Consider the following 19,713-nt stretch of genomic DNA (forward strand, 5'->3'; position numbering starts at 1 on the left):
ATTGGTAGACTAATAATTTAAGAAATCTTCGGTGTGTTTACGAAAATCTACAAGGTGCAATTTCCATGAGATTCGCCTTAACAAGCCTATCATTCTTTGGAATATGTTATTAGATCTACAAAGATCAGTTCAAGGAAAAGTTCTGATCAGTCTCAGATTAATTAAAAACCAAGCTCGTCAAGCCTTTAGAACATGTTACATGGAAAAGTATCAAAAGTTTTTCCACTGCCGAGGATTAAAACTTAGGCATTGTGTTTATTTTTATGCTTATTCAATACATTTTTGTTAGATCACTACTGTTATAGTGTATAATTGTCTCATTATATAGTTTGATTACAGCTATTTCAATCATTTAGGTTGGACACCACTAGTAGGATTAAGGGTGCAATCTAAATGGGCCGAGCCAAATTTCAGAATGTCTTTGATTCGATTTGATTAAAATACACCTAATTTGGATTTGAGTTTGAGTTCAATTTGAATTGTATTATCCTGTTTAATTATATTGAACCAGATTAGCAAAAATAATCAAACTTAAATTCGAAAAAAAAATGAATTTATCTTGAGATTCAAATTCAATTAACATCAAATTCGAATGAAGCCTAATCGGGTTTGAGGCTGAACTATTCAATTTGATCACACCCCTAATTGGGATGGTCTTGATTGGCAAATTGACAATAGGCACTGGGAACAGCTCTAGCTTTGCAAGGTTTGGGTCCAAATGTCTCAGAATAATCCGGCCTAACTCTCAACACAAGTTACTTGGTGCTCAATAAATGTTTGAGACTTTGAGTATAAGCTGCATTTTGTTTTCGGTGGAAAAACCATCGATATGTAACTCAATCAATGGAAAAGTCAATTGATGGGTTTTATGGACCGTTGAGTTTTTTTTTTTTTTTTTATGTGATAATTGATATAAATGTATATCGATAAAGTCGTCGATGCTATTTACAACGATTGTTGATGAAAAAATCAGTCAATTAGAAGGTTTCAATTTTCGATGTAAATTTTACACCGGAAGCAAATACCTAAAAATACGGACTAGGTGTGAAGTTTTATATCGGTACTAACACATGTAAAAACGAATCGATATTGGAGTTTTACATCAATTATCATTTACACCAAAAACAATCTAAGCCTAAGGATCCTACAATCTATAGGATTTTCTTTTTTTCTTTTTTGTTGGAAAATACTAAAATCTATAGGATGAAAGAAATATAGCAGATCTACTAGTGGATCTAAGACTCTTAGATCTCGAAGCACCCGTTGTACCCCGGCTTTTGTCAACCGAAAGATTCCTACATCTTCTATATCCCACCGGCCCCTTTAAAATAAGCTTAGTGAAGTGCATTTCCAACGTGTTGCTGAGTAATTGTAACGTTTGTTATTGTAATTTTTTGCTTATACGTGGAAGTGGAAAGGTAAGGGGCAATTTTGGTTTCGTCTCGGATCATCCTTCAGGAAAGAGCAGGGTTACGTTTATCTTTCATGGAAGACCTCTCTCGCCATGGATAACCAAGACTCTATTTATAATATTTATCTTATCGTAGTGTATTTGCAATTTTGCATCACAATTCTAGCTTGCCACATCATGTCATCAACTCACCTGATAATACCAGGGGATTGGAGTACATGGTGCCAAGGTTCAAAGTATGGGCCGATAAGTATCGTGCCGGTGGTTTCCCAATACGCCCCTACAGGGGTTGTACTGGGTCAGCCACTGGTTCAGACTTCAGACAGTAGCTCTGAATAGTATTGAGCGTGTGATCAGTACTTTGAACGTTTGTATTTGACTATTTGCCACCCTCAAGTCTCAACGCCAAGAGGTGTTCAAGTTGTATTTGGTGAGTTCAAATAGGTTGAGTGTAAATTCAGGTTTAATTTTGTAATAAAAATAAAAAATAAAATAATGTAGTCAAGATAATAATGGAGATAAAGAAGTTATTTGTTTGGGAGTGCATTATTTGAGAGAGGGTGGTGAAAATTTTGTACAAGTTTTTGAAATATAAATTTTACAATTTTTGTGAGTACAAATAAGACAAAATATACAGATTTTGTATCAATAAGAGTCCAAATTATCATTAAGAACAAACAAATAAATACAAAACTGAATTGCATGCAAGATTTGTGTCTGATTCAGATTTGCACTGCAATAAGTCGTAACCATAGAACACTAGAACCTTGCTCTGTTGCTCATTTTTCAAAATGGTAAAACTCCATCCTCCAAATTTCAAAATTGTCATGTTATTTCGGTTCCCGAAATATTTCTCATAAGGTGGGAAGTGGGAACCCAAGCTTTGTAGGTTAGGTTTTTAGGTGATTTAAAAATGTTCTTCCAATGCAACCCCCCGCCCGCTTTACAAGTGGTTCAAGCTTTTCATAGCCACTCCCATAGAAGTAGAAGCCCCTTCTCTCCGTTGGGAGCTGTGCACTGCTTGCAGAGGACTTTAAAAGCATTTCGCCGTTTCCCATCTTTCTCTATCCATCTTGTCAGGTGGAGTGCTAACAGGGTTGTATCAGTTGGTTAAGCGGGAGGTTTTTAATGTCACCCCTGATAGAGGAGGGTCTAGTCAACCATATACTGATTATAATGGCTCTGATTCTTTGATTTTGTTCTAATTAATAATTGAATCGATTCAGATTCTTATTTGTCTCAAATCGGTTTAAACTTATAATCGATTATTTTATTAAATTTATATAGAAATAGTTTTTTTTTCAAATTTTCTTATAATTTTTATCCTATTTTATGTTTCAAATAATAAAAATAAGATAATATTAATTAAAATGTTTAATATATTAACATATAAAATAATTTAATATTTTTCTATCAATTAGGATGATTCTGAGTTTATGATTTTATCCCGACTCACTTCCAACTAATTGGCAGCCCTAACTTTTTTTTTTTTTTTTTGTGGGAGGAGATTCCGAGTTGGCAGACGCCACCTTAGAACTTAGAAGGCTTTTGAAGGTCAATTAACAAAGTCGATGCCCAATTGGAGAGATGTGAATGACCAAACACCAACTCAATGCTTGGAAAGGAGTATTAACAAGGGCGTGACATGAATGCACATTTCCACTTTCGTGGGGATTAAGGGCTTTATATTGAACCTTATGGCTTATCCTATCCACTTTGGTGGGGATAAGGGCTTTCCATTTAATATCGAGCCTTATCCCCATAAAAGTATATATGTATCAGAATAAAATTGGCCCTTCTAGCTCCCAACGGCTAACCGGATGTGCAGTAACTCTAGGAGCGGACGAAAGGGTGAATTGAGTGATATCACATGTTAGAAATACATCAAAATAAATATATAATTTGTCTGGATCACAAACAAATAAAATGATCCACTATTCCACCAACCCAACATGAAATTTTGAAACACATGCATCTCTCTTTTGCATTATCTCAAACCGTTTTAAACCTCTTCAGAATTTTAGAGATTAACCTGCAATATCGATTATGGTTTTAAAAAATGATTTGAAAGGGGAATTATTCTGGCCATCGGTTTTTGAGTTGACGGTTTGATCGTCCGGTTTGAATGGATGATTCGTTTTAACAAAAATTGTAAAAATTATAAAAATGGCAAAAAACTATAGAATGGGTCGACAGGTTGACGGTTCGACTGTCCGGGCCAACATGTCATTGACTGATTCAACGGTTTTTTGCCAAGGACCATGTTCAGGGGCCGAACGGTCTAATTGTTCGAGTCAATGGAAATTTGGAAACCATGATCTCGACCAACCACTTCAACCTCGACCTTAAGGTTCCTAGGTTTGATGTGATGATTCTTTTTTTTCTAAGCGCTAAAGTGAAAAATCATTGAAGTTGTAATAAAATGACTTCCATATTCTTTATCAAACAAAGAAATAGATGGTAATTTTGTCCAGAAAAACTTCCACTCTATATCTGCAATTTTATATATAGTATAGATTTGTTTTGTTTATTTATTAGAAAAATGTAAGACTTAAATGAGAGAATTGAATGACGTGAAAAGTAGTAGTTTAATTTATAATTTAAACCTTATAATTAAATAGGCACTAAATTTAAAAATAAATCTTTTAGTCTTTTTTTTTTAAATCGGACCAAATCAAACAATCGAATCATTTTGGCCCAAGAACTGGTCAAGTCACCGGCTTTGTTTTGGCCCTGAACTACTATTTTACAAAAAAAAATGTTGAAATGGTTAGGGAACTATTGATCATGAAGTTTAATTGTTAAAACGTTCAACCCAATTAACGGTTCTCAGGTTTCTTTCAAACCAATTCCAGTTTTTTTTTTATTTTAAAAATAGAAATTAGAAAAAAAAAAAAGACAAAAGAAACTTTCATATCCCAAAATCTTGTTCGATTATTCCCAATGGCCAAATTTGGTTAGGACTTTTAGTTATTCCATTTTGATTTTGAATTTTCTCATTTCTATTATTCTTTTTAAGCTATAACAACAAAAAAATTGCAACTGCAATGACAAAGTTGAAAAATTAATGCAAAATATGAGAGATCAAACACTGATTTTATATTAAAATATGAGATACACCAATGAATCAAATGATTTGGGATTTGGGAAAGATTTAGATAGATGGGAGAGATGTAAGAAGAGGGTAAGTGGTGTTGTAGTGACGGTTGAACCGTTGACTCAGAAACCGGAAGCCAAAGCGGCTTCGTTTTTGGGTCAGTTTTAAAACATTGATTTTAGCCAAAAGAAAGTTCCACTATCTTATTTATATTTTTAATAGTAGTGTAAATATAGAATTATAGATGTATTCAATTTTTTCTATATTTGTTTTACTTTTTTTGTGTAAAAATAATTCCGATATGTCGCACTTACCTTTTGTTTTACATGATAATTAATTAATATTATACATGTATCAGAATATTTTTTTGCAATATTTATGTATTTTTATATTTTATTAATTTTTATTATTTATTTATGACATTAAATGTTGATACATTTGACCCAAAAGTTGAACTATTGATCTTTGCCTAATAGTAAAAGAATTTCATTTTTGGTAAGTTGTAAAGTATGTATTTTATTTTCATTATCAATAAAAATAATTCTTTTTATTACACTTATTTTTTTAGTTTGATTAATAAAAGTATCATAAATGTGTCTAATTTTTCTACATTTTTATAATTTTCTATATTTATTTATATTTTAAAATTTTTAATACTTAACTATGACTTCATAGGTTTATCAATTTGATTCAAATGGCTGAATTGTTTAGCCTTCACTTGGATAAAGAATGTTTTTATTTTTTAGCTAGTTTTAAAATATATGAATTTATATTGTTAAAAATATTGACATAGATCTAATTAGTACCATTTATTGGTGAAAAATAACTTAAATATAGGATTTAATAAGAGAAAATGGAATTAATACCTTTAAGTATAAGACTTAATGAAAGATGACTAAATAAGTTAGAAAATAATAATTGAAGTTACATTTTCAACCCTTACAATTAGATATAGATTAAATACGCAAATATAACTATTATAATAATCATTAAAATTATAATAAAATAACTTTTATATCCTTTTCAAAGAAAGAAAATAATTTTAATCCAATAAAAATTTCACAATACATTAACGTTTTTATATATAATATAGATTTTTTGGTTCTAAATTAGGTTTGAACTGAAGCTTTCATGCGTATGATAGCACATAGCTAGGTTAGCTAGGTCCTAAATGGCTCTATCGATGACTCAAAAGAAAAACATCGGTTACCCACTTTTATGTCAGAATGCACAATGTGGGCTCCACCCACAGACCCTATATGCGTGGACATGCGCGCCATTGGAGAGATTCATACAAGGTTCAAGGTGAAATAATTATAAAACCTATATACATATGCTGATTTAAATCAAAGAGGGCCTTCCTGTGACAAACCTGGTTCATATATATAAGGTTCAGCGCGACAGGGTAAATCCGATTGGATGGCTTTGCTTTAATTTTCAGACTATTATATTGGGTAAAAATATGACAAATGATCAACTTGACTCTTCCCTATTTCAAGGAGTCAAGGATAAAAAAATCCAAGTACGTCTCCCACTCAAAATATAATCTTAGTGGAGAAAAGTAGGCAACCCCGTACTATGCATTTAAGGTGTAACATGTTGCCTATGTTTAATTTTCTCATCTAGAAAGTTTCAAGTCTAAATTAATTTTGAAGGGTTTAAACAATAGAAGAGATCATATTACAATCATTCACAAATCGCTCAATGAAAAAATAAAACTTTGATTCAATGCATCAATTGTTTTTATATCGAAAGTATCACTACTTTGAACTTCGAGCTCAAAGAAAATGAGAGTTCACAGCTACTCTGAACGTGTGACTACGGTCATATGTGACCCATGGAGTGAGTCACATGCCACCAAAATCAGCAAAGTGAAACTTTTATTTAGTCCAGTTCATTTATAAATTTTTAATTTATTCTGATAAGTACATTTATTCAAATAAATATTTATCAAGTATCATTTATTCATTCTTTTTTTATTTTAAAATGTACTTAATATAACGATGTTGTGCCATTATGTTTTAATTGACCAACCTCCTCCCGTGGAAACATTGTACAGTTCAGAATGACAATGGATTGGGTAGAGAGTTATTATATCAGAAACGGATGAATGGGCTCTTTCTAGTAAAAGTAAAACGTCCACTCTTGCTAAAACGTGAGTAGGATGGGTGTGATATCCACGCTTTCATGCATCTCTAATTTTTGTATGAATGAATAAAGCCTTTTTTTTCAACTTAAAAAAGACGTACGGTGCGAGTCCCACTAAACAAGACTTGTGGAGGGGGCCAATTTGGATCTCTCCTCGCTACAAAATCCCACTTCAAATCTCAAACGAGATTGCAAGAGAGACTCATTTGTTTCCTTTGCTCTCACAGCTCGATCACAAGCTGAAGCTAGCTAGTCAGGATGCTAACGCAACCAGCAAGTGATAGAACACGAGCCATATGGCGTTCGCGCCTTGGCTCGGCACTTCGGACGTCGCTCCCTTGCACCATAGTGGCCTGTGCCACCCTCTACGGTCCCGTCGCTCTCCAGCGCCAGATATCATTCCCGGCTCTCTCCTACGTTACCGTCATCCTCATCGTCACCAATGCCACGCTAGGCGACACTTTGCGTGGCTGCTGCTACGCTCTGTATGCTACCATTCTCGGCGTCCTTCCCGCTATTCTGTGCTTGTGGGCTATCGGACCTGCCCGCCTCTCCCCCATCAACATGTCTCTCGCAGTGGCGCTCAGTGCGTTTGTCATCGTACTACCCGAATCGGCTCATTTGATAGCCAAGCGGATAGCACTCGCTCAGGTTGTTCTTGTGTACGTCGTGGCTTATATAAACGGTGTTCATGTTGGTGCCATCACGCACCCTGTCCACGTCGCAGCAAGCACGGCCATTGGCGCCTTGGCTTCTGTCGTGGCTTTGCTGTTACCCTACCCTCGGCTGGCATGTCACGAGGTAATTTACTTGACCAGACTGCTTCTACTTTGCTCCTTTTTATATCGACTGCCTCCCAAGAGGCCTACTTTCCTTTTTTTTTCCATTTCTATTGACATTTGTCTCTTAAAATTCCCCCAGCCTATCCTTGAAAAACATTAATATCCCCATTTGACAGTTGTCAGTGCTCATTTAACGTGCTTAATTACTTTGTTGTGCTTACTTAGATCCGGTTCCATCTCCCCAGTTTGATTATAATTTTTTTTTTTACCTTTCCGTATTGTAGGTAAGAAAGAAGTGTAAACTATTTGCTGAGACGGCTTCAGAGAGGCTAAACCATTTAGTACATGCTTTCTGTGCGGATGAGAAAACATCTACACTTGCATCTCTCTCTCAAGCCAAATCCTTGTCCAAGACAGAAGCCAAACTTCTTCAGAGTATCAAACTCAAGCAAGTAAGCCATCTATCTATTTCTATTTTCAACCATTATGTGCTAACATGAGAATGGAGGGCTTTTAAATTAACGAACCCCCTAGCTAGTTAATCATAAATTAATAAACTTGTGGCTTGGTAATAATCTAAATTTAGTGTTAATTGTGGTTCAAATTCGGACAGGAAAGTATGCAATGGGAGAGACCTCGAATCAGCTTCTTACAACACCATTGTACGAGCCGAGGGGATAGATTACAGGGAATAGAGATATCCCTAAGAGGGATGGAAATTGCTCTAACTTCTTGCCCTTCATTTTCTGTTAAAGTACTGGCAGATGAGGAGCACAAAAGCTTCCTTCATGCACTACAAAAGCATGTGAGTCTGACGTTGAAGCGAGCCAATCTTTATCTACCTAGTAGTGATTCATCAACTACACCGGAGATAAAGGGATCAGAAGCTGTAGATGATAAATTTATGCAAATCCTTCAGGTCGTCTTCCCAACCTACAAGGATCTACCATCTCTTTTCTTCCTCTTTTGCTTGAAACTTCTTCACAATGAATTAACAGGGACCCTAACCCCATCAAATGGGATCTCTCTAGGAAACAGTTCTGCTCCCTGCACCCAATATGGGACGCGCTCAAGCAAACAGTCCTGGGGTGCCATTTTGAGCCATTGGCCTGTTAAAATAGGTAAGCGAAGGCTCATTTTGGCATTCAAGCGAGCACTTTCTTTGGGTCTTTCCGTTCTGTTTGGGACAATGTTTAGTAAGGAAGATGGGTATTGGTCGGGATTGACAGTCGCCGTCGGCATGGCTTGGGGGAGAGAAGCAACGTTTAAGGTTGCAAATGTTAAGGCACAAGGGACAGTTTTAGGGACCGTCTATGGAGTCTTGGGTTGCTTCATCTTCCAGAAATTCGAAGATATTAGGTTTCTCTCCTTTCTCCCATGGATCATTTTCACCAGTTTTTTGGGACGGAGTCGGATGTATGGCCAAGCCGGGGGCATTTCAGCTGTAATTGCTGCATTAATTATATTGGGCCGGAAGAATTACGGTCCTCCAAGTGCATTCGCCATTGTAAGAATCATGGAAACCTTTATCGGATTATCATGCTCAATCATGGTAGAGCTTCTCTTGCAGCTCACAAGAGCCGTTACCCTAGCTAAAGTTGAATTCTGTCGGAGTCTAGGGACACTTCACGACTGTATCCAATGCATAAGCTTTTCTTCCAGCCACACAAACGACGATTATCCTTGTTTACAGGAGTTGAATGAGAAGCAAAAGAAGTTGACTACCCATGTGACTGAACTAGCTAATTTCATCGCAGAGGCCGAGGTAGAACCGAATTTTTGGTTCTTGCCTTTTCACAGTATCTGCTATGGTAAGCTCTTGAAGTCACTATCAAAGATGGTGGATTTCTTGCTTTTCGGGTCTCATGCAATGGGATTCATTGTACAAGCATCACAAAGATGTAGAGTTCCATGGAAAGAGATCCAGGAACACATTGACGAAGATCTACAACTTTTCAAGGACAAGATCGGGTGTGCCATCAAATGTTTCGAGCAGGCCACGTCTATCAAGTCACTCGCAGCACTAGAAAAGGAGCTATGGAAGAACATCCCTCTCGATCTTGAGTTTGGAAAATCGCCAAAACCAGATGGGTTTAGGGTTTTAGATGCAGATACAGATGAAGATGAAGATAAGGTGAAGGAGATGCTTACTTCATTTCTTCAACATTCAAGAGAAATTATAGACAAATTTCATGCTGCTGAAGCTGAGGAGGGGCTCAAAAGCCAAATGATTCTCTGTCTCAGTGCCCTAGGGTTTTGCTTGGGTGGATTGATCAAAGAGACAAGAGAGATGGAGAACGGAATCAGAGAACTTGTTCAATGGGAGAATCCTTCTAGCCGCATAAACTTGTATGAGATTTCATGTAAGATACATGCTTTAAACACATAAACCTCGTACTACAGAATTTGCATTAATATAAAGGACATTTGCCTATAAAGATGATTTAATGAACCTAAGAATACAAATACAAATACGCTGAAAGCAAAACCTTGTATTTATATTGTTCATATGGCTTAGTTTGAAAAGAGTATAAATAGAAATATGTAGTGTGCAAAACTATGTATTTTACATGTATTTGTACTATATATATTTGTATTTATACTCCCTCCAAACCGAATCTATAATACAAATATTTGTATTATTTTATATGTATTTATACTTGTACTCTTTTCAAATACAAATAAGACTCATTTTGAAAAAAATACAAATATTGCAGAATTTGGATTTCCTCTCACAAAATTTGTCCTCATATACTAATAACAATTGCAGCTTGATCGGAAACATTTCGATAAATGGACGGTTGGATGTCTCGTGAGTGGATGTAAGGAACTAATAATAAATTTTGTGAGAGGAAATCCCGATTGACACACAAATATGTGTTATTTTGTCTTTTAGAAGAAACGCGTGGCATTAGAATTGCGATTTCAGATCTAGCATCTATGCTGGGACCATATTACGTGTCCGTAAACTTGTTTCAAGGAAAGAAAAGGTTAAGAAGATATTTGTCCTTTTTATATCTGCCTCTCTGTTTGGTCCGTTTAATTGACTTCTGTAAACTTTTAGGTTGACTAAAATGCCCAACACATTTTACCGCTAACTTGCTAAGCTTATTGCATCATTGCATGGTCCGACTGTGCACCGACAAGGCACGATACCTACAAAAACTGATAACTAATCACCCGGTTTTCATCGATGTTAACGGGGTTGTGTTTACTGATTAGTCACTGTTCTTCCTATATTTAGCCTTCCGGTACCATTATAATGATAGTAACGTAATAAGGGGAAATTAGTCATGTTGACTGGTGATAAAAAAAACCCGAGCTCCGCGCTGTATGTAATCCCGCCATTTCCTTTTTCGTGATAGGCACCGCCATTTTCCTCTCTCTCTCTAACGTGGATTGAAATTGAACAACCGAACCAGAAGGAAATCCGCTCGGTATTGCTACAATGTCTCTCTCTAGTGTAAGTGCCTTCTCCTCCTTTGTCTTAAATCCTAATAAAATGTAATATCTGCCTTTATTTATTCATACTTGCTTTATCTTCATATATTTTTCATTTTTTCTTGCGGAGGAACGATTTCTCTTTGTGGTTTCCACGTCAATCTGACAAACTTTAGCTCTTCTTTCCTGTTCTGAATACCATATCCCAGATCTGCGGTACCAGAGAACCGACCTACGGGAATACCCTATTTTCCATTTGTTTCCTCTCTCTGTCTGGTGGAATTTTCTTCTGTTTTTCTTTCCTTCTTTTGAAAAATATAGTGGACGATAGATCATGCGAGCTGATTTGGTAGTAGAAAAATATCATGGACTGATTTTTCATCCTTGTAACAAGTAGGAATACAATTGATGAAAGGATTGTCTTCTTTGAAATATAAATAAGGACTTTCTAAAAGATAATGAATCACTGAATGCACGGGAGTGAGGTAAATGCATGGAGAATTAACTAGACGTAGGATAATTACAGCCGACTTGGTATAGAATATCCATCAGAATTTCAAGATTTTGCTCTTTTGTGAAACAAGATGATGCACATCATTCAAGTTAGGGTTTCTCTTCTATTTCCTTTAATGTTGTTGGATTCGAAGCTTTCATCTTCATTAGTTATCCCCTTCGGTAGTCGTTAATAAAAAATAAGAGCAAACCAGCAATCTCGCATTCGAGCAAAAATAATTGCTACCGGAGTTGCATAAATCATGCAGTTTGAAATTCAACTTGAGAAAAATTTGATCTGGCATTCTTCTTTTGTAGTCAAGATGATTAAAGATGAGAACAGTCTGCCAAATAAATGGGAGGACCTTTACTAAACACTGAGGGAGATCTGTTTTCTAACCTAATATGTAAATGACTTTTCACACCTTGTCTGATTTGGCCATGAAGTTCAAAAAGAAAATTAATTAATTGCTCATCTTTTTAGCTGAAGCCCAAATATCAAGTGGAACGTTAATAACTTAATATTGTAAAAAGCACTTTGCTGTTGGTTCTTCCAGTAACATGGTATAGCTGGATGATAATTATAGGTGGAGTAACCTCTATTTTGTGTTCCTTGGTTTTAATTCTTCTACTGATTGTTTCTTCACTTTTTATCTGACTTCTGTTTACTTGCAAGTGGTTTCGGTAACAACTTACAACTGCAATTTTCTTAGCCTACTGGTAAATATATCGGAATTAAGATTTTCTTTTGATTGCTCAATTCTTTTTCATGCATGAAAAACCCATAATAAATTTATCCAGTTATAATCATTTAGATTTTCATTTTGTATTTACTTTTTCCCTTTCATCTGTTTTCTAATATAACTATTTGCTAAATAATTTTTTCAATGCTTTTGATTCCAGCTAGGGTTAACAGAATTTCCTCGACTATCCAAAGGGCTATGTGGGGTCCTTTTCCTTGGGTATCTTCTTCAAATGCTATTTCCTTGGATAGTCGGCTATACTGCACTTGTCCCAGCAAAGTAAGAAATAACTTACCTGAAATTCAATAATTGTATTTGATAAAATAAATCATTCTCTTGTATTCTGAATTTTAATTGCCAGTTACTGTGACCCCCCATCTTTGACATGTATTTGATACTGTTTGCCTGCCGGCATTGTATAATAGATGTATGATCATATTCTTACTCAAAGATACAAATATTTTGAATTAATAGGTTCATCCTTTTGGTTATTTCTGTTTCCATGTTCTCATTTGCAATTTATGGTTTATGAAGAATTAATGTGTCCATTGCTCGGGCAGTGTTATGCAAGTCAATATTTCAGAAGGGGGGGGGGTTCCCACTTGGAAAAAAATACACTAGTTGAGAGTTGATGTGATCTTTAGTTTGGTCCTATTTTTTTGAAGCTCCTTGACCAAGACCCAGCATTATCCCAATGCTCCTAACCATTTTTAAGTTGGCACATGACATGGGCGTAAAATGTTCAAGTACAAAGGTATCCAGTGTGTTAAAACATAGAAACCGTGCTACAGGTTAAAAAGGGCTAGAAGAACTTGGGCCAGACCAAGAACGTGGATTAAGGCAGTAAGAAATGATTTAAGGGCTCAAAATTTAACAATTGATATGACATTGAAAAGAAAGGAATGGCAAAACAGGATGGATGTAGTCAACCCCATATAGTTGGTACAAGGATTAGATGGTGATGATGATGATGATAGATAACTTTAGAATGTAGTAGAAGTAAGGAATTAAAGAAAACATCTTTTTCATGGCGTTCTATTTATGAGTTTCAAGTTTTTTTTTTTTCCTTTTCTCCTTGGCCTCAATTTCAAGCATCATTAAAAATTTAAAATGTTACAAGTGTTCATTCTCATTAACCATGTCCAGCACCACGAAGTTCCCTGGTAGTATTGTTCCTCGCATTTAATCTCTTCCATGTTTTCTACAGTCTGAATAATGTGGTTCTTATGTTTGGAAATTGGTGTAGATCATTTAACTAAGCCTTTAACTGCTCATGGTTGCTCCAATATCATGAATGACATCTCTGATGTTAGTTACCGTCACTTCTAGCAATCACAGCGGTAAGGGGCACAATATGGGCTTTGTTCTTATATTGATACAAATATTACTCACAATATTGTTAGAAGGAAACTACTCATGCATGACCATTGGTGGAATAATCATATTATGATCAATCTGCTTTTCTTCTCAAAAAGGTTTATGGGACATCTGATCTGTATTGTATTTCAGGTTGGGGAGGGTTGGGTTTTTTCTGCTCTTCCCTGCTATGGGAGCTGGTGTACTGTACTACATCCATATTTTATCAATAGAATTTTACTTTACCTTTCTCAAAAAACATTATGATGAACCTTTGCCCTTAATTTTAAATTTTTAACAGGCCTAATTTTAGAGAAAGGCTGGGAGGCAGTTGCCAATGGTTTAACTTTTGGTTATAAAACATGGTAGGTTTTTTTTCTTTTTCTTTTCCTGTTGTAAGAAAAAAGAGATGGCTCAGGAATCTGCCAATGCTTTAGTTTCTTATTTTGCACTAGTACGGGACTATGATTCCTCAAAATGATCATGGTCTATTAAAGTTGACATTGGTTCCTTGAAATCAAATGTGAAGATTGTATGGAAAAAAAACAATTAAAGTTTCAAATGTAATCTGAAAAGAAATAACAACGATTAGAAGAAAGCAAGAAAGAAGATGGCTACACTGAAACACTCTCAAGTCGTGATAGGATACTAAATCCTTTTGTATCATTCTGCTAAAACTGATCTATATGTTGTCATTTTGACTAACCCAATAAATAATTATTTAACAATATATATAACAACCACATAGATAAAAATAATGATAACTATTTATAAAAATAATAATAATAATGATAACCTAGTTGTCACTGCTTTCTTTCCATGTCTAGCCCATTTATGATGAGTCCTAAAATGTCATTTTACCTTAATTATTAGGAGGCAATTCTCCTATCTCTTGTGACCATTTTTCACATGGATCATCAGGTATTGATCTTTCTTTCATGTAGACTTAACGAAATACATCAGGAAATTGAATCAGACATGATTATGCAGGCGTGCATATATTTCTCCTCGTGTGTGAGTCTGGCCATGTGAATTCATTGTTTTCTTCTGTATGCAGGACCATTCCTTTTGTGTGGAACATCATTACCGCAGGTTTCATAGAGCAATCAATATTTGGAGTAATTCTTTACCTGTTCTTGTTAGAAATTTCAGAAAGACTTCTTTCCTTCATTTTTTAATCATGAACAAAGCTGCAATGGATGGTTCAAAAAATCTTTGTTGTGTGATCTGGAGGCACATTTATATAGCGGTTGTTCCACTGGCTTCTATATATTGTCATCCCCCTCTTTTCTTCAGAAAAGAAAACAGCAAGGATTTTGTTTACATATTTGTTTAGAAGATTTGAGTATCATAAATCATCCATGGACATGGTACCAACCCCATGTAGTTGGGACAAGGCTTAGTTGAGTTGACTTGAGTGTCCATGGACTCTGCCAAAATGTGAGATTTGTCTAGGACTTTTTATACCATCCCTCAAGATGGGTGCAGACAGAGAGAAATTCTTGTGTGTACATATAATGTGGAAGACAATGCTCAACCACTTCAATCCACTAGAAATCAGTTCTTAATGGGAGAGGAATTTGTTCCAGATGAAAATTGAAAGCAATTAGCTACATGTTCAAGTGACTGCATGTCCTAGAGATGCAAATTTTAGACTTGATTATGTGGTATCTTGCAACAATATTGGTGGGGTAAATTTTGGCCAAATTTAAAACCTGGTTCATTTTTAAACGTAATTCTATTTCTTTGTTTTCTCAGTTGTTTTTGTATTTGTTTCATGGTTTTCATTTTTCAGTGATTTTTGCCTATTATTTTCCAGTCATCATCCATTCAGTTGCTTTAGCTATCATATTGTTTTGGGTCGTTAATTTCTTCAGTTCATTTCTGAAACTTCATCTATAAGAAGGAAAATATGCTTATGAAAAGAATTCATATACCAACCTTAACTTCCCATGAAAGTGAAAGTAACTTGCCTGTGTGCCATGAGTTTTACAAGAGTGGGTGGTCATGGTTGACTCAGATGCATGTTCTTGAGTTTTGTTTTTGAAGTTGTACCTTTTTTTTCTGCAAGGGTTTTTTAGCTTTTCAGACTATTGTTGACTTCACTGCACATGTTTAATTTTGATTCTTGTATGTAAAACACTGAATCTAAGATATCCAATATTTCTTTTGCAGTTGATTGTTAGTATATTTGGCCTGCTTTTATGTGGCAAGTTACTAGAGCCACTATGGACATCTAGGGAAGTTTTGAAGTTTGTTGTTTTTGTGAACACCTTCACCCTATTTGGGGTCTATGCCACTGCAGTTACTTCTTATTATATAACAGGAAGAGAACGATTTCTGTGAGTATTTCTACGTTGCTACTATTACATTCTTCTTGGAGTTTTCCTTCTGTAGATTGCCTCTTTTTATGAGAAACCTTATAATAGGAATTGTAAGTGCAGTAGAATAAATGATAATTGTGTCGGTGCACATTATGGGAGTCATGAGCCTATGATGCATGGTCCATGCCACCTCACTGGGATCTAACCTCAAAAAATCAACATGGTCCAATAACTATTGACCCACCACATTCTGTTTGTAGTCAGTTTTGTTGGATAACCACAAAATGGTCTCTAACCAGGTGATTAAGACCATGTTCCTGCAATTCATGACTTTCCTAGGTGAAACTTGTTAGATGGTAAGTTTCACAATCTCTACCACAGGTGTATGGCTGTGATGGTTCTAAACATAATTGAGATTGCTAATGTTCTGACCAGAAATCATATGTGGCAGAAATAAGGACAATGGTATTTATATCTTCAAATATGAAGAGTGCTCCATGATGCTGAGCACCTATGGTGAAATACTAAAATCTATCTTTCTAAATTCCACTGTTAAAATCCTAAGCACAAGCTAAATTTTTTTTACAGCAATCTAAGTTCTTGTAGAACAATGATGAGGATTTTATCTGATCTGAGTATCTTCTGCAAGCAGATATACAAAGCTTTCTGGGTTCCATGGTGTCCTGGCTGGGTTTTTGGTAGGTGTTAAACAAGCAATGCCTGATCAAGAATTTTCACTATATGGTATCTCCCAGATAAGAGCTCAGGTTGTACAGTGACCTTAATAATGATATTTATTCTTTCTCCTGTTATTGGCTTTGGCTATCGCTGACCTTTTCATCTGTCTTCTTGATTCTCTTAAAACAGTGGATGCCATCATTGCTGCTATTGCCATCAATAATTATTAGCTTTGTCACACCAGAAGCAATTAGGTTCTTACCATTCACAATATTTGGAACTTATGGGAGCTGGCTTTATCTGAGATATTTTCAACGGATACCTGAAACCAGTTTAATGGGCAACCCAGAAGATGAATTTGCTTTTGAAACATTCTTCCCTCTCTTCATCCGGTATTTATTCCTTATCTTCTTAAGAATGGATAGTTCATTAATATCTATAAGTAATTTATATTCTGGGTTTTATGAAAATTTCCTCAATTTGTTTCAGTGTAAAAATAGAAAGGAAGCGAAATTTTTTGGCCTTGTGTGCCTACCATGAAAAGAGGCCAAAGGCCCAAAAATTCATTTCTGAACATTCGCATAGAAATAAAAAACTTGCTTAAGGAATTTTCTGAAATTAATGATTGAAATATTTTTCACTAGGGTGTTTGGGACTTTGAACCACAAGAATGTCCATGAGTTCAAATTTATCAAAATATCCTTGAATTGAAAGGACTTCACAGTTACGCAATCCTATATACAAGATCAACTTTTTTGAGAAGTATTGGGTAATCCCTTTGAGCAACAAACACTATGGAGTGCAATCACTTGTAGATAAGATGATGAGACTTTAGAACCACTTGACTTATAAAAGATTCTTTTTTATTTCCCCTCTTTTATGGAGTGTGAGAGTCGCTATTAAAGATTCTTTTATTGATGTATATCAGTATGGATGCTTATTGACAGCTGGTGATTATTTTCTTTTCCTCCAATCCTCCAGGCCTGTGGTCCATGTCTTTGCATCTATTTTTCATAATGTGCTGTGTGGGAGTAGTCACCAGAGAAGAGATGGCCACCATTCAGAAACTACATCTGTGGCAGTTTGAAACTGTTGAAGCTTCCCGACACTTGAAAGAGGTATCTTCAGGTACCTTCTTCATCTGAGTGGTGTTCTTTGTGAATGAACCTGGATTTCTTGCCCACAACTCCCCACCCACAATATGCTGCAGCCACACATCTGACAATACAAGATCACGATATGCAGCTGTAGTGTATTTTGGGTAGAGTGTTGGTGGGCAAGAAATCTGATGTGCCTTGTGAATATGGTTGATGATTGTAGGATTCATAGCTTTAAATTGACTTCCCTAAGGTAGGCTTGAATGATCATTAATCAGGAATGAAACAAAACAAAGGTCTAAGCTCCAAAATATCTCATTCGTTCTGCTTGCAAACCATAACAGGTAAGGAAACCTAAATAGTGGGAGCAAAACATACTCCCCATAGACAATACATAAGAATACATTGCCTTGGCCTCTCAAGGCTGAAATATATTCTATTGAGGAACCTTTTCTTTGGGTCCTCTGGATGACATGCACTGCTTCTACAAGCAGATCAAGAGCATCCTTTTATATTGAACGTTAATTCATTGTGATATTAACTTGTTTTTTGTCTCTCTTGATCTGCCTTATTAGTAGTTCCAGATTCATATATTGCCTGATAAGTAGTAACCAGAGATTAATTATGTTGAACTCTGGTGTCTACCCAATCCCGTTATATTGGTCATCTGATCTGTCACAATATTTTGAACAGAAATGCTTCAGGTTCTTGATTTTGCCTTTTCTTATGGTCTTTAGCTTCAATGCTCTGTGCAGTCATGCTGGTATTTTTTTGTTGAGGTCAAAATTCAAAGTATATTTGCATTCTTCTTATGAGGGCTATCTGCTAAGAGGGGCATAGTCAGGACATCCCCAGCAGACCATGATTGTTGAAATCGAAATTTGTGATTCCACCCCAGGAATTGGAGGAAAAATGGTAATGAACTCTAGATTTGTTTTCTTTTTCTTACTTGTAGATGGATGCTAGGCCGCCATACACTATTTGGCAATAGTCCACCTTGTAATCTTTATGGAAGTTGGTAATCAGATTGATTGTATGCTATGACAAGCAATGAGAAAAGATACGAGTGCCCCACCTCATTCCTTCATTGCTTTTATATATTTTCAGTGGTTTCTTTGTTTTCTGTTGAACTGCTTAGGGAAGTAGCTCTTGAATATGGTTTTGGAAGCAGGTCAATCAATTGTTTCAACGTATTTGCAAGCCACTCGGGATCTGCTGCCCAGTTAAGAAAATACCGACTAGGGACTACTTGACTATAAGATGACCAATGTCGATATGCGTGTAATTTGATAGAACAAACATAATCAGCGAGCTCCCCTACACAATCCACCTATTTCTCCCACTACATGGCAACTGGCAAGTTCTATTTGGCCGAGATTTTTGGCGTGAATAGAAGTTGTGATTATTCCCCGACACACGAGAAAATGTACTCATGCACTCTTTTAAGGAATATTGTGTAAATTTATGATATGAGAATGAACTGTGATCAGTGACCACACAACCCCCCTTGTATACATGAATGGTTTTATGTAGACTTACGAGGTCCAAGTAGTACCTTCAGGCAGATCCAAACACATCATGAGTGTAGATGTCCACTTTATGTTACAATGGTGACTGGTCAATGATCGGGAGCATCATTCCATTTCCATGGAGTCCGTGGGACGATGGGAGGTTTGAGTGGATCAGCTTTGTAGGCTGCAAATGGTATATGTGTCTGGATACAAATTAATATGATTCTATCCGAATGTGATCGTAATTTTTAAGTTGTTTTATTTATGATATTTAATATTAAAGTACTCTTTCATTCATTTTGTCAATAATACATAGCATGTTGAGTCTGATTTGAATCTGACAGATAAGATTTGATTGATGAATGTTGGTACGTTCAATTCAATTGATCTTTTTGCATCCCCTAAAACCATCCCTCGGTACGATGCCTAACAAAATACAGTTAGAAGAGTTGGAGAAATGTTGAAAAAGAAAGTATCTAGATGTTGTCTTGGTTCATATCCAGTGCCTGCTGGAGATGCTATGGAACCTATCCAGTGCCTGTTGGAGGAATCTTCCCTCTCACCTTGGTCCATACGCACTTATATTATGGACTGTAGGTGGTTTATCCTCTGCTTTGAACCAGTCTTGGTCTG

The 19,713-nt window shown here is 35.8% G+C and overlaps 2 protein-coding genes across 10 annotated transcripts; both read left to right on the forward strand.

Moving 5' to 3' along the window:
- The first annotated feature begins 6,875 nt into the window (after positions 1 to 6,875).
- On the forward strand, positions 6,876 to 9,868 carry LOC148868118 (P-hydroxybenzoic acid efflux pump subunit). The gene is made up of 3 exons (XM_088971177.1): positions 6,876 to 7,457; positions 7,723 to 7,890; positions 8,052 to 9,868. The coding sequence occupies exons 1-3, from the start codon at positions 6,915 to 6,917 to the stop codon at positions 9,825 to 9,827; spliced, it is 2,487 nt and encodes an 828-aa protein (XP_088827303.1). The 5' UTR covers positions 6,876 to 6,914; the 3' UTR covers positions 9,828 to 9,868.
- Positions 9,869 to 10,509: 641 nt separating this feature from the next.
- On the forward strand, positions 10,510 to 18,656 carry LOC148868119 (rhomboid-like protein 19). 9 transcript variants are annotated; one of them, XM_088971182.1, is made up of 10 exons: positions 10,802 to 10,901; positions 12,275 to 12,393; positions 13,361 to 13,454; positions 13,772 to 13,835; positions 14,528 to 14,588; positions 15,646 to 15,812; positions 16,447 to 16,561; positions 16,662 to 16,864; positions 17,454 to 17,590; positions 18,325 to 18,656. In XM_088971182.1, the coding sequence occupies exons 3-9, from the start codon at positions 13,409 to 13,411 to the stop codon at positions 17,557 to 17,559; spliced, it is 762 nt and encodes a 253-aa protein (XP_088827308.1). In that variant the 5' UTR covers positions 10,802 to 10,901; positions 12,275 to 12,393; positions 13,361 to 13,408; the 3' UTR covers positions 17,560 to 17,590; positions 18,325 to 18,656. The 9 variants fall into 9 exon arrangements, with proteins under 9 accessions (XP_088827307.1, XP_088827306.1, XP_088827311.1 ...); XM_088971179.1 differs by lacking the exons at positions 13,361 to 13,454; positions 13,772 to 13,835 and adding exons at positions 11,690 to 11,778; positions 12,048 to 12,091 and having other exon boundaries at positions 10,810 to 10,901; positions 17,454 to 17,600; XM_088971178.1 differs by lacking the exons at positions 13,361 to 13,454; positions 13,772 to 13,835 and adding exons at positions 11,690 to 11,778; positions 12,048 to 12,091 and having other exon boundaries at positions 10,811 to 10,901.
- Positions 18,657 to 19,713: the final 1,057 nt, after the last annotated feature.

This window comes from Nelumbo lutea, chromosome 2, assembly GCF_056320005.1.
Source record: "Nelumbo lutea isolate HS-2025 chromosome 2, American lotus-T2T, whole genome shotgun sequence".
Lineage (NCBI taxonomy): Eukaryota > Viridiplantae > Streptophyta > Magnoliopsida > Proteales > Nelumbonaceae > Nelumbo > Nelumbo lutea.